Below are 15,186 nucleotides of genomic sequence, written 5' to 3'. Positions count from 1 at the left end.
GAGGGATATTATGAAATGAGTCTAATGATATAATCACTAGGCCATGGATGTGAAGAAGACTTAAAAGAGTCGTCCGAGGTATCTACTAATAATCCTCCTCTTTGTAAGAAGCGAATAATAGATAAAACCATTGCATGGGATAATTTTCGGAGAATCATAGATGAGAAGACAAAAAAACATGTATGGTATGCATTCATAGTTTATATTACGTATTTTGAACTTCTTATGAATCAATTATATTTCACGTGTTCGTTTTTTATGGTTTGTTGCTTTTAGCAATTGGAGATTTATGTTGTTATCTTTTATTAGATTTATGTTTAATATGTACCAGTATTCATAGTTTGGTTGCTCAATGTCGCATTATTGATGGTTATAAAATTTGAAATAGTATGTTTGTGCTTTCAAGGAATACAAAAAATAAATGAAACAAAAAAGTAATCAATTGGTCCCGGGTTGACCTTGAAACCGGACCAAAGCCATAGGGTTGTTCCGATCCTTGGTCCCAAGCTCAATAAGGTCGGTCCCCAATCCCAAAAATGGGGGACCAACACTATGCGGGTTGGTCTCGGGATTAGGTGCTGGATCGGTCCAATCTGGACCATGCTCACCCCCACATAGCACCCTCTTGCCGAATTTTAGATGATTAAAACACTAACAAATAAATAAAACTTAATTAATAATTACATGTGATAAAAAAGAATTTAAAGAAGAAAAGTTCAGGTATTTAAAGAGCCATATAATAACACATATTTCATTAGCAAATGATATTGATAAATCACGATGTATTCAGATTTTTCATGGGAACCATCATGACCAACTTGGTAAAAAGTAAATAATTTTAGTCAATGACAGAAAACATAAAAAAAAAAATCATCACAAAAAGTTTATTTGTCATCCCATGGTAGTACATACTTCATTAAATGAGTAAATTGATGAAAGAAAATTATCCAAGCGCCAAAAGTTCATAGAAATATAATCATTCCCAATGAATTACGACTTCTTCATCGCAGCATCATCTACTGAAATTAATGCCATCTTCTTTTTGAAAATAAAAAAATAAAATGTGTCATAAATTTATCTACCAACTTGTTCTTGTGCCCTGCCCCTCGACGTACCCCTACCCAAAAAAAGAACCCAGGTGAACTGACAGTCAATCGTCTGATAGTCAATCGGTAAGATGAAACGGGAAGGAGAGATGAGAGATCAACAATTAATCAGATCCTGGAACTTCATGGTGGAAGGAGGAGGATAAGATTATTGCTATAAGAAAAGTAAAGAAAAGTAAATGACAATTCTTAATTTGGGAAGAGCGTTGTCTTTGTACAAGGCCAACACAGGCCAGATGAGGTTTCTAGATAATGTTGTCCATAAGCTAGTAAAGAAAGACCACAGACGTCATGGATGAGGAAAGTTTCACGACTCATGGCTCTATTTATATATAACTTCACGGTCTTATACACTCACACACTTGTGAATGTGCGTTCTAGCTTGTGTTGAGCTCCCCCACGGGTCCTGTTCTATACCGCAATGGCCGACACACATGGCAATCTCCACATAGCGATGCTTCCCTGGTTCGCCTTTGGCCACATGACGCCATACATGGAGCTGGCCAAGTTGATGGCCGGAAAGGGCCACCGGATATCGTTCCTATCGGCCCCAAGAAACATAGATCGCCTACCGAAACCCCCTCCGGACCTCGCTTCTCTCATCAGCTTCGTGAAGCTCCCCTTACCGGCCGTCGAACACTTGCTGGAGGGCGCCGAGGCCACCAGCGACCTGCCTTACGACAAGGTCCAGTACCTCAAGAAGGCTTTCGACATGCTCCAAGGACCCGTGGCCCAGTTCCTCGAATCCTCGGATCCCGATTGGATCATGTACGATTTCGCTCCGTATTGGGCTGGCCGGATCGCTTCTAGGCTCGGCATTCGGAGCGTTTTATTCACTATCATGATCGGCGCCGGCTTGGGCTTCATCGGGCCAACATGGGCTTCAAAGGGGGGAGACTACCGGAAAACCCCGGAGGATTTCACCGTGCCCCCCAAGTGGGTTCCGTTCCCAACTAAAGTCGCATTCCACCTATTTGAGATCAAGAAGATTTTCGATGTGGTTACGGGCAATGCGTCGGGCGTCACAGACATATATCGCATGGGGGCAGGCCAAGAATGCTGTGACATAATAGCACTTAGAAGCAGTTATGAGGTCGAACCCGAATGGTTGAGCCTCCTCAACGATATGCACGCCAAACCAGTCTTCCCCGTAGGGCAACTTCCCCCAGGCGATCCCGAGACGCAAGGCAAAACCGACTCTTGGAAGTCGATCAAGGAATGGCTCGATGCGCAAAAGAAAGGTACCATGGTGTACGTGGCATTCGGGAGTGAGTCCAAACCAAGCCAAACCGAACTGACCGAGATTGCCCTAGGGCTAGAGCTTTCAGGGTTACCCTTTTTTTGGGTGCTCAAGACTCAACTCGGCTCGGCCGACACTGAGTCGATCGTGTTGCCTGATGGTTTTGAGCAGCGAGTCAAAGGGCGTGGCGTGGTTTGGGGTAGCTGGGTGCCTCAACTCAAGATACTCGCGCACGACTCGGTGGGCGGGTTCTTGACTCATGGCGGGTGGAATTCAGCCGTGGAGGCGCTAAGCTTCGAGAGAGCCCTACTACTCTTCACATTCGTGGCAGATCAAGGACTAAATGCGAGGTTCTTGGAGGAGAGACAGATCGGGTATCCGATACCAAGAAATGAGTTCGACGGGTCGGTCACGAGGCAGTCCGTGGCCGAGTCGCTGAGGCTGGTGATGGTGGAAGAGAAGGGTCGGGTTTACCGAGAGAAAGCGAAGGAGATGAGGTCTATCGTTGGTGATAAGAATGTTAGATGTATGCCCTAAAGTTACTATGTAATAGTTACATGTTAGGGATTTAAGTTGTACTTTCAATTACATTATTTATTTAATGGCAAGGACGCATTCATTCATTTGTCCAATTATTTAAATATATGAATGATTCCATAAGATCAGTTGTGACTGGACCTATTCTTGAGACGTTAAGAATATGTGTGACAGGTTCACAGTTAGACTGAATCTTTAAATTGTTCTCGGTCGATGGATCATTGAGTGGATATTAATGATCCTGTTGAGACCGGTGTGTTCGTAACTTCACCAATAAGTATTGGATACTTAAGGGAATGACGAGTCACGAGTCATTGGATATTGCGATACCCGAGTTAGAACACAGGTGCTTGTATCAGACAAGTTCACTGAACGTGACATGCATAGAATGATTAGCAACATGGAAACTTTTAGCGTGGTCAATGTCTAATCGTTCGTGCTCTGGTTTTGTGTAAATAATCCTTAGACCTGAGGTACAGTGTTGACTTGTATGTTGGATGGCTATGGTTCACAGGTGCGTATATTGCCGCTTCGTTGATTCGTCTCTGTACTTGATGGCCATAGTTCGTTCACATACGAAGTTACACGTGTGCGCAAAATGGAATCTGTCTCCTTGTTATATGCAAGGTACAATAATGATGTCCTATGCAATCTAATCTTGACACTGCATTGAAATCCTCGGCCGGGGTTGTAACCGAGAATGAACTGTTCATGTCTCATATAAAATGTATGTCAATTAGATTTGTGCATATGATCGAATTGGTGACTTGACAAATACTCCATGGTCTTTGTTCGATCGGGACATAGTAAGGCAGAGGATTGAATTACACTGTAACCAAAGCTGACAGGTTCATTATGTTCTTAAAACATTCACACTATCTAGGTAGCCATGACATATTGCTAGATGTCAATCGTGGCTTGTAGGACCTAGAGGTTGATCGGGACAATCAATTCTCTTGGGAGTACTAACGTGTTAGTGCAAGTCCTACTACTAGATCAGTGATGAACCTAGGGATGTCACACACCATAACCAATTTAGAATGACGTTATACGGAGGATGCAATATTGCAAATATGTTTGCAATTATAGCAATCGATTAGTCAGATTGAGATTAAATTAAATATGATTTAATTTAATTTTATTTCAGTCATGATCGTGCGTGCATATGATGCACACGCAAACCTAAAGTGGCACATGTTAATGTGCCATATGATTTTACACTCTTAATTTTATTAATTAAAAGTGTACACGGTCAACAACGGTCAGCTCCTTACTGATCGTGTGTGTTTTAATTTAAAATAAAAAAAAATGAAAATGATGATGATAGCGCATGCACACGGTCAGCAGTTGACCGTGTGCATCACCCACGGTCAGCAACAGTTGCTGACCGTGGGCATCATCCACGACCAGCAACCATTGCTGATCGTGTGTTCTATGCACACACGATCAGCAATGATTGCTGATCGTGTGAAGGGTGGCGATCAGCAACCGTTGCTGACCCCACTAATAAAGTGCTATCAGCAACGGTTGCTGAAATAGTGACGCAGAAAGGGTGCAATTAAGGGCATTATCATGCGTTCGTCGGAGTTAAGAAAATATGTTTCTCTCTTCCGACGACGTGACTGAAATATCGAGAGTGCGGAGAATTGTCGTCACGGGATTGCTAGCACAATTATATTGGTGATTACCCGCAAGTTCTTTCTTCCGTTCGTCGTGCGATTGGTGGTGTGTCTCGAACTAGAGGTCCGACGCTTGTGGGGCTTGAACCGAAGAATATCCGAACCGAAATCATTTTGGGCACGCTACGAAAGGTAATTCGTTTAACCCCTATGGTCTTTCCGATTTTTGATTGAAATGCACGAACAACGCCTTTGGAGATACATGTATGGTTATAATTTTCCGCTGCGTTTATATTTAATTTTAACTATGCATGTTCCGTAGAAAACCAACAATGGTATCGAGCCAATCCTTAGGCGTTCTCGTGCGTTTAATTGATTTTGGTTCATATATATATTTTTGCGATCCAATGAGCAATTTACTTTGTTGAGAGAATTGCTTGCTCTTAAGTGGCCTATAGAAGTTGATTAATTTATATGATAAATTTGATCAACTGAGCAAAAATCGAAACTAAATCAATTTTGAATCAAAAATCTGTACCTTATTTTCTATTTGCCTTTTCTTCTGCAAAATGATTCACGACTATGAATCGAGAGGCGACAACGCTACCATCAGTTGGAATCACGCACGTGAAATTTGTTTCACCTGTTTTGATTTCTTGACGTGGCTTACGTTGCTCGGCCATGAATTTGATTCAGTGCAGAATTTTATTTGTGCCTTCCAAAGCTTTAAATTTAGAATTTATGGCTCGTGAGGAAGGGTGGTGATCATGGAAAAACCCCTAATCAATATGATTGATGTATGGATGAATGTATGATGATTACAGGTATTTTTTGGGGTTGTAATTATTAAATGGAGGCTGCGTCCTTCTTTTTATTTCCATGTAATGTATTTTTTTTTTAGTATAGTTTAGTATTATCAATTGTTGATGTAAACATTACATGAAGAGGAGCCATTAAAGCCGGAGAGCTCTATGGGCCCGGTACGTGAAGAGTTCAAGGATCCAAGAAGAAGTGAAGAGCGGATCTCTATTATTAAAACATTAAAATGGCTAAATGGGACTCATTGGCTCGAGACCCATTGAGCCATAATTCCATGATCACCACGTAGGATAGATTTTTATGCATTTGATATCTATTTATTTATTCAGTTGTTATGCATGTTAAACCGGTTAATGTGCAAAGTGAGACCATTAATAACGACCCAAACCTCCTTATTAATTATATTAAGTCGAAACGGGTTTCGGACTCGTGGCCTTCCATCGTCATGGTTTGGTCCAATATTATAGTGGTTGATTGACCGGCTATGGATACATAGGGGTCAATTGCCATTTATAATATTGGATCACTCCATTATGCATGTGATGTTGTGGGGTTGGAGCCAAACGATTTCCAATAACTGTTAGGTGAGGGGATCGTTTGTGTTTTCAATACTTGCATGAGATGATGTGCTAGACTTAATTATGATCATGATGTCAATAACTGTCAGGTGAGACATTCATGGTCTAAAAGGCCAAAGTTATGATTGGGACTCGCATGTGATGTGTTGAACAAGTTAGTTCACTCACTAAGTTAATAGAACACCAATAACCGTAGGTGAGGTGGGCTATGGCCAGTGGGACTCAATCCCCACTAGTAATCTTTACCCAACAAAGATTACCGTTTTCCCATTTTAAGGAGTATGGGATTCGAAAAATTTAGTGGGAGGCACTATTTCATTTAAAGGCCAAAATGAAATGGTTATTTTGAAAGACAACGGCTAACAATTTATTTTCTGCACGATATATTATTACTCCGAAAATGGTGACCACAAACCCACTCGCTTCTATACTTGACAAGAATTGTTTGACTGGACCCAATTTCACTGACTGGGTGAGAAATTTGAGAATTGTTCTCAATTCGGAGAAAATCGGGTATGTACTTGATCAAAAGATGCCAGACTCATTTCCTGAGGGTGGGACCCAAGAGGAGCGAGTCACGTATGATAAATGGCGTGATGATGACTTAAAAGTTAGGTCATACATGCTTGCTTCAATGAATAATGAATTGCAGAAGAAGTATGAAACTATGGAAGATGCTAGGTCGATCATCTTGCACTTAAAAGAATATTTTGATGAGAATGGTCGAACCTCTAGATATGAGATATCTAAGGCATTGTACCGTATGAGGATGGCTGAGGGATCATCGGTTAATGATCATGCTTTGAAAATGATCCGGCACATAGAAGAGTTGGCTAGGCTTAATCTTGTTATGGATAATGAGTTAGCTGTGGATTTGATCCTCCAATCTTTGCCCGATTCCTTCTCTCGGTTTTGTCCAAAACTTCCACATGCACAAAATGGAGAAAACTCTTGCTGAGTTACATAGTATGTTGGTAGTTTATGAGAAGGAAATGCACAACACGAGGCCCAATGTGGTGGCTATAGCTAAGGCTTCTTCTTCAAAGAGTAAAACTGTTTTGAAGAAAAAGAAATGGAAGAAGCCTATGAAACATGCTGTGCAATCAAAGCCCAAGGTTGAAAAAGGGAATTGTCACTACTGTGGTGTCAAAGGGCACTGGAGGAGGAACTGCAGGAAGTACCTCGCGAGCTTGAAGGTCAAGCCAAAGGACCAACCTTGCGAAGGTATGGTGTCTATGCTTATTGAAACTAATCTTATGGTTAGTGCTGAATCCAACTTATGGGTTCTAGATTCTGCTGCAACCTCACATATTTGTATGTCTTTGCAGAATCTGGAAATAAGCAGGATGCTTAGGCGAAATGAAATTGTCCTAACATTTGCAAATGGAGCAAGAGTTGCTGCGTTAGCTATAGGGACTTTTCGTTTATGTTTGCCTTCTGGACATGTATTGGTATTGAAAAATTGCTTGCATTATAAGAATGCTGTTAGGAACATCATCTCTATACCTCGTTTGAGTAAAGAGAATTATGAATTTTCTTTTGCTGATGATGTATGTTCTATTTATCATAATAGGAGATGTGTTGGTTCTGGCTTATTAACCAATAATCTTTATACCATTACAATGTTCGGTAATGCGATTACCAATGCCAATAAGCAACAAAATAATGATATAAATGCCATAACTAATAAACGCCCTAGAGATAGTCCAAACCCAAAGTATGTTTGGCATCTTCGATTAGGTCATATTGGAGAAGATAGAATCAACAAGTTGAGTAATGATGGATATATTAATCCATCAATGTTTGAGCCATACTCGGCTTGTGAGGCATGTCTTCTAGGAAAAATGACCAAAGCGCCTTTTGTGGGACATAGTGCGCGAGCTCCTGACATACTGGGATTGATACATACAGATGTATGTGGACCAATAAATGAAAATGCTAGAGGTGGTTATTCTTACTTCATTACATTCACCGATGATCAGTCACGGTATGGTTATTTGTACTTAATGAAGTATAAATCCGAATCTTTTGAAAAGTTCAAGGAATTCAGGGCTGAAGTTGAGAAACAAACAGGAAAATGTATTAAGGCTCTTCGATCTGATCGAGGAGGTGAATACCTTAGTACTGAATTCCTAGACTATCTTAAGGATAATGGCATTGTATCACAGTGGACACCTCCTGGAACTCCAGAACACAATGGTGTATCTGAAAGAAGAAATCGCACTTTATTAGATATGGTGCGATCTATGATGAGTTACACTGATTTGCCTATATCCCTTTGGGGATATGCCCTCGAGACAGCCGCATATGTACTGAACAGAGTGCCATCCAAATCTGTTCCAACTACGCCTTATGAGATATGGCATAGTAGGAAACCAAGTCTTAATCATGTTAAGATTTGGGGTTGTCCAGCTTTCGTCAAGAAGCTAAAAATGGAAAAATTGGAGGCTAGGTCTGAACAAGGTCGCTTCATTGGATATCCAAAGGAGTCTCTTGGATACTATTTCTATTTTCACTCTGACCTAAGAATTTCGGTCAGAAGGCATGCTTCTTTTCTGGAGAATCAGTTTGTCCAGGAAGGTGGTGCTGGACGGAAAATAGTCTTACAAGAAGAGAAAAATGAAGTACCAAATAACCAAGTTCAAACACCGATCTCTGATTCAGTGGGAGCTTCTGATACACAACCTCTTAGGAGGAGTGCGAGAACGTCTCGTCCACCTGCTCGTTATAGACACTTGGTTGAACATATTGAACCATTATTCATTGTGAATGATGGTGATCAACCTAGTGATCCAAACACCTATGAGGAGGCGATGTCGGACATCGATTCTGGTAAATGGCTAGAAGCCATGAAATCCGAAATGGATTCAATGTATTCCAACGAAGTTTGGACCTTAGTTGACCTGCCTGATGGTATTGTACCAATTGGCTGTAAATGGATTTTCAAGAGGAAGATGAATGTTGAGGGTCAAGTTGGAACTTACAAAGCACGGTTGGTGGCGAAAGGATATCGTCAAAAAGAAGGAATCGATTATGACGAAACTTTCTCACCTGTAGCCATGCTAAAATCCATTCGGATTATGTTGGCTATAGCTGCACACCTAGATTATGAGATATTCCAAATGGATGTCAAAACGGCTTTTCTAAATGGCTTTCTTGAGGAGGACATCTATATGGAACAACCACGGGGTTTTGAATCCAATGGTGAACGTCGGAAGGTGTGTAAGCTTAAGAGATCCATTTATGGACTCAAACAAGCCTCCAGAAGTTGGAACATCCGTTTTGATGAAGTAGTCAAATCGTTTGGTTTCATCAAAAACCCGGATGAACCTTGTGTATACAAGAAGGTCAGTGGGAGTGCAATAGCATTTCTAGTTTTATACGTCGATGATATACTTTTGATCGGGAACGATGTACCGATGATATCATCGATCAAACTATTCTTGTCACAGAAATTCTCCATGAAAGATTTAGGAGAGGCAACCTGTATTTTAGGTATCAAGATCTATAGAGATAGATCGAGACGATTGATTGGCCTCTCACAATCTATGTACATAGACAAAGTGTTAACACGTTTTAACATGCAATGTTCTAAAAGAGGATTATTGCCTTTTAGGCATGGAATCCATCTTTCCAAGGAGATGTGTCCCAACACTCCTGAAGAAAGAGAGCGGATGGCAAAGATACCTTACGCATCTGCTATTGGAAGCATAATGTATGCTATGTTATGTACGAGACCTGATATTGCACATGCTGTAAGCATTACTAGCAGATATCAGTCTGATCCAGGGGAAGAGCACTGGATAGCAGTCAAGAATATCCTTAAGTACTTGCGAAGGACTAAGGATTTATTCTTGATATATGGAGAAGGAGAGTTTAAAGTTGAAGCTTATACTGATTCCGATTTTCAATCGGATCCTAATGATTATAAGTCTACATCTGGGTTTGTCTTTACACTTAATGGTGGCGCAGTTAGTTGGAAGAGTTCCAAACAGAGCATAACTGCTGATTCCACCACTGAGGCAGAGTATGTAGCTGCTTCAGAAGCAGCAAAGGAAGCCGCTTGGACGAAGAAGTTCATTTCTGAACTTGGAGTCGTTCCTTCCATTGCACAACCAATAACATTGTTTTGTGATAACAATGGGGCAATAGCTCAAGCGAAGGAACCAAGGTCTCACCACAAGTCCAAGCACATTGAGAGACGCTTCCATCTCATTAGAGAAATTGTTGGGAGAGGTGATATCGCCTTGCAGAAAATTGCCTCAGCGGAAAACGTGGCAGATCCCTTCACTAAGGCCTTACCTCAGTCTTCTTTTGAAAGACACATTGACAAAATGGGTTTGAGGTACCAAACAAATTGGCTTTAGTGCAAGTGGGAGATTGTTAGATGTATGCCCTAAAGTTACTATGTAATAGTTACATGTTAGGGATTTAAGTTGTACTTTCAATTACATTATTTATTTAATGGCAAGGACGCATTCATTCATTTGTCCAATTATTTAAATATATGAATGATTCCATAAGATCAGTTGTGACTGGACCTATTCTTGAGACGTTAAGAATATGTGTGACAGGTTCACAGTTAGACTGAATCTTTAAATTGTTCTCGGTCGATGGATCATTGAGTGGATATTAATGATCCTGTTGAGACCGGTGTGTTCGTAACTTCACCAATAAGTATTGGATACTTAAGGGAATGACGAGTCACGAGTCATTGGATATTGCGATACCCGAGTTAGAACACAGGTGCTTGTATCAGACAAGTTCACTTGAACGTGACATGCATAGAATGATTAGCAACATGGAAACTTTTAGCGTGGTCAATGTCTAATCGTTCGTGCTCTGGTTTTGTGTAAATAATCCTTAGACCTGAGGTACAGTGTTGACTTGTATGTTGGATGGCTATGGTTCACAGGTGCGTATATTGCCGCTTCGTTGATTCGTCTCTGTACTTGATGGCCATAGTTCGTTCACATACGAAGTTACACGTGTGCGCAAAATGGAATCTGTCTCCTTGTTATATGCAAGGTACAATAATGATGTCCTATGCAATCTAATCTTGACACTGCATTGAAATCCTCGGCCGGGGTTGTAACCGAGAATGAACTGTTCATGTCTCATATAAAATGTATGTCAATTAGATTTGTGCATATGATCGAATTGGTGACTTGACAAATACTCCATGGTCTTTGTTCGATCGGGACATAGTAAGGCAGAGGGATTGAATTACACTGTAACCAAAGCTGACAGGTTCATTATGTTCTTAAAACATTCACACTATCTAGGTAGCCATGACATATTGCTAGATGTCAATCGTGGCTTGTAGGACCTAGAGGTTGATCGGGACAATCAATTCTCTTGGGAGTACTAACGTGTTAGTGCAAGTCCTACTACTAGATCAGTGATGAACCTAGGGATGTCACACACCATAACCAATTTAGAATGACGTTATACGGAGGATGCAATATTGCAAATATGTTTGCAATTATAGCAATCGATTAGTCAGATTGAGATTAAATTAAATATGATTTAATTTAATTTTATTTCAGTCATGATCGTGCGTGCATATGATGCACACGCAAACCTAAAGTGGCACATGTTAATGTGCCATATGATTTTACACTCTTAATTTTATTAATTAAAAGTGTACACGGTCAACAACGGTCAGCTCCTTACTGATCGTGTGTGTTTTAATTTAAAATAAAAAAAAATGAAAATGATGATGATAGCGCATGCACACGGTCAGCAGTTGACCGTGTGCATCACCCACGGTCAGCAACAGTTGCTGACCGTGGGCATCATCCACGACCAGCAACCATTGCTGGTCGTGTGCTCTATGCACACACGATCAGCAATGATTGCTGATCGTGTGAAGGGTGGCGATCAGCAACCGTTGCTGACCCCACTAATAAAGTGCTATCAGCAACGGTTGCTGAAATAGTGACGCAGAAAGGGTGCAATTAAGGGCATTATCATGCGTTCGTCGGAGTTAAGAAAATATGTTTCTCTCTTCCGACGACGTGACTGAAATATCGAGAGTGCGGAGAATTGTCGTCACAGGATTGCTAGCACAATTATATTGGTGATTACCCGCAAGTTCTTTCTTCCGTTCGTCGTGCGATTGGTGGTGTGTCTGAACTAGAGGTCCGACGCTTGTGGGGCTTGAACTGAAGAATATCCGAACCGAAATCATTTTGGGCACGCTACGAAAGGTAATTCGTTTAACCCCTATGGTCTTTCCGATTTTTGATTGAAATGCACGAACAACGCCTTTGGAGATACATGTATGGTTATAATTTTCCGCTGCGTTTATATTTAATTTTAACTATGCATGTTCCGTAGAAAAACCAACAATGGTATCAGAGCCAATCCTTAGGCGTTCTCGTGCGTTTAATTGATTTTGGTTCATATATATATTTTTGCGATCCAATGGGCAATTTACTTTGTTGAGAGAATTGCTTGCTCTTAAGTGGCCTATAGAAGTTGATTAATTTATATGATAAATTTGATCAACTGAGCAAAAATCGAAACTAAATCAATTTTGAATCAAAAATCTGTACCTTATTTTCTATTTGCCTTTTTCTTCTGCAAAATGATTCACAACTATGAATCGAGAGGTGACAACGCTACCGTCAGTTGGAATCACGCACGTGAAATTTGTTTCACCTGTTTTGATTTCTTGACGTGGCTTACGTTGCTCGGCCATGAATTTGATTCAGTGCAGAATTTTATTTGTGCCTTCCAAAGCTTTAAATTTAGAATTTATGGCTCGTGAGGAAGGGTGGTGATCATGGAAAAACCCCTAATCAATATGATTGATGTATGGATGAATGTATGATGATTACAGGTATTTTTGGGGTTGTAATTATTAAATGGAGGCTGCGTCCTTCTTTTTATTTCCATGTAATGTATTTTTTTTTTAGTATAGTTTAGTATTATCAATTGTTGATGTAAACATTACATGAAGAGGAGCCATTAAAGCCGGAGAGCTCTATGGGCCCGGTACGTGAAGAGTTCAAGGATCCAAGAAGAAGTGAAGAGCGGATCTCTATTATTAAAACATTAAAATGGCTAAATGGGACTCATTGGCTCGAGACCCATTGAGCCATAATTCCATGATCACCACGTAGGATAGATTTTTATGCATTTGATATCTATTTATTTATTCAGTTGTTATGCATGTTAAACCGGTTAATGTGCAAAGTGAGACCATTAATAACGACCCAAACCTCCTTATTAATTATATTAAGTCGAAACGGGTTTCGGACTCGTGGCCTTCCATCGTCATGGTTTGGTCCAATATTATAGTGGTTGATTGACCGGCTATGGATACATAGGGGTCAATTGCCATTTATAATATTGGATCACTCCATTATGCATGTGATGTTGTGGGGTTGGAGCCAAACGATTTCCAATAACTGTTAGGTGAGGGGATCGTTTGTGTTTTCAATACTTGCATGAGATGATGTGCTAGACTTAATTATGATCATGATGTCAATAACTGTCAGGTGAGACATTCATGGTCTAAAGGCCAAAGTTATGATTGGGACTCGCATGTGATGTGTTGAACAAGTTAGTTCACTCACTAAGTTAATAGAACACCAATAACTGTTAGGTGAGGTGGGCTATGGCCTGGTGGGACTCCAATCCCCACTAGTAATCTTTACCCAACAAAGATTACCGTTTTCCCATTTTAAGGAGTATGGGATTCGAAAAATTTAGTGGGAGGCACTATTTCATTTAAAGGCCAAAATGAAATGGTTATTTTGAAAGACAACGGCTAACAATTTATTTTCTGCACAGATATATTATTACTCTGAAAATGGTGACCACAAACCCACTCGCTTCTATACTTGACAAGAATTGTTTGACTGGACCCAATTTCACTGACTGGGTGAGAAATTTGAGAATTGTTCTCAATTCGGAGAAAATCGGGTATGTACTTGATCAAAAGATGCCAGACTCATTTCCTGAGGGTGGGACCCAAGAGGAGCGAGTCACGTATGATAAATGGCGTGATGATGACTTAAAAGTTAGGTCATACATGCTTGCTTCAATGAATAATGAATTGCAGAAGAAGTATGAAACTATGGAAGATGCTAGGTCGATCATCTTGCACTTAAAAGAATATTTTGATGAGAATGGTCGAACCTCTAGATATGAGATATCTAAGGCATTGTACCGTATGAGGATGGCTGAGGGATCATCGGTTAATGATCATGCTTTGAAAATGATCTGGCACATAGAAGAGTTGGCTAGGCTTAATCTTGTTATGGATAATGAGTTAGCCGGTGGATTTGATCCTCCAATCTTTGCCCGATTCCTTCTCTGGTTTTGTCCAAAACTTCCACATGCACAAAATGGAGAAAACTCTTGCTGAGTTACATAGTATGTTGGTAGTTTATGAGAAGGAAATGCACAACACGAGGCCCAATGTGGTGGCTATAGCTAAGGCTTCTTCTTCAAAGAGTAAAACTGTTTTGAAGAAAAAGAAATGGAAGAAGCCTATGAAACATGCTGTGCAATCAAAGCCCAAGGTTGAAAAAGGGAATTGTCACTACTGTGGTGTCAAAGGGCACTGGAGGAGGAACTGCAGGAAGTACCTCGCGAGCTTGAAGGTCAAGCCAAAGGACCAACCTTGCGAAGGTATGGTGTCTATGCTTATTGAAACTAATCTTATGGTTAGTGCTGAATCCAACTTATGGGTTCTAGATTCTGCTGCAACCTCACATATTTGTATGTCTTTGCAGAATCTGGAAATAAGCAGGATGCTAGGGCGAAATGAAATTGTCCTAACATTTGCAAATGGAGCAAGAGTTGCTGCGTTAGCTATAGGGACTTTTCGTTTATGTTTGCCTTCTGGACATGTATTGGTATTGAAAAATTGCTTGCATTATAAGAATGCTGTTAGGAACATCATCTCTATACCTCGTTTGAGTAAAGAGAATTATGAATTTTCTTTTGCTGATGATGTATGTTCTATTTATCATAATAGGAGATGTGTTGGTTCTGGCTTATTAACCAATAATCTTTATACCATTACAATGTTCGGTAATGCGATTACCAATGCCAATAAGCAACAAAATAATGATATAAATGCCATAACTAATAAACGCCCTAGAGATAGTCCAAACCCAAAGTATGTTTGGCATCTTCGATTAGGTCATATTGGAGAAGATAGAATCAACAAGTTGAGTAATGATGGATATATTAATCCATCAATGTTTGAGCCATACTCGGCTTGTGAGGCATGTCTTCTAGGAAAAATGACCAAAGCGCCTTTTGTG

At 40.3% G+C, this 15,186-nt stretch overlaps 1 protein-coding gene across 1 annotated transcript in view; it reads left to right on the top strand.

Annotated features, from left to right (window-relative positions):
- The first annotated feature begins 1,482 nt into the window (after positions 1–1,482).
- Positions 1,483–15,186, top strand: part of LOC115692352 (UDP-glycosyltransferase 91A1-like) — a 33,341-nt gene continuing 19,637 nt past the window's right edge. Inside the window, exon 1 of the mRNA XM_056311852.1 lies at positions 1,483–2,872. Within this exon, the coding sequence (XP_056167827.1) occupies positions 1,528–2,872 (1,345 nt within the window). The 5' untranslated portion in view covers positions 1,483–1,527. The remainder of the gene's footprint in view (positions 2,873–15,186) is intronic.

Source organism: Syzygium oleosum, unplaced genomic scaffold, assembly GCF_021117445.2.
Source record: "Syzygium oleosum isolate NSW1041296 unplaced genomic scaffold, Sole_v2.1 Sole_v2.01, whole genome shotgun sequence".
Classification (NCBI taxonomy): Eukaryota; Viridiplantae; Streptophyta; class Magnoliopsida; order Myrtales; family Myrtaceae; genus Syzygium; species Syzygium oleosum.
The sequence above is the reverse complement of the archived record's forward strand: the minus strand, read 5'-3'. Positions and strand labels throughout refer to the sequence as shown.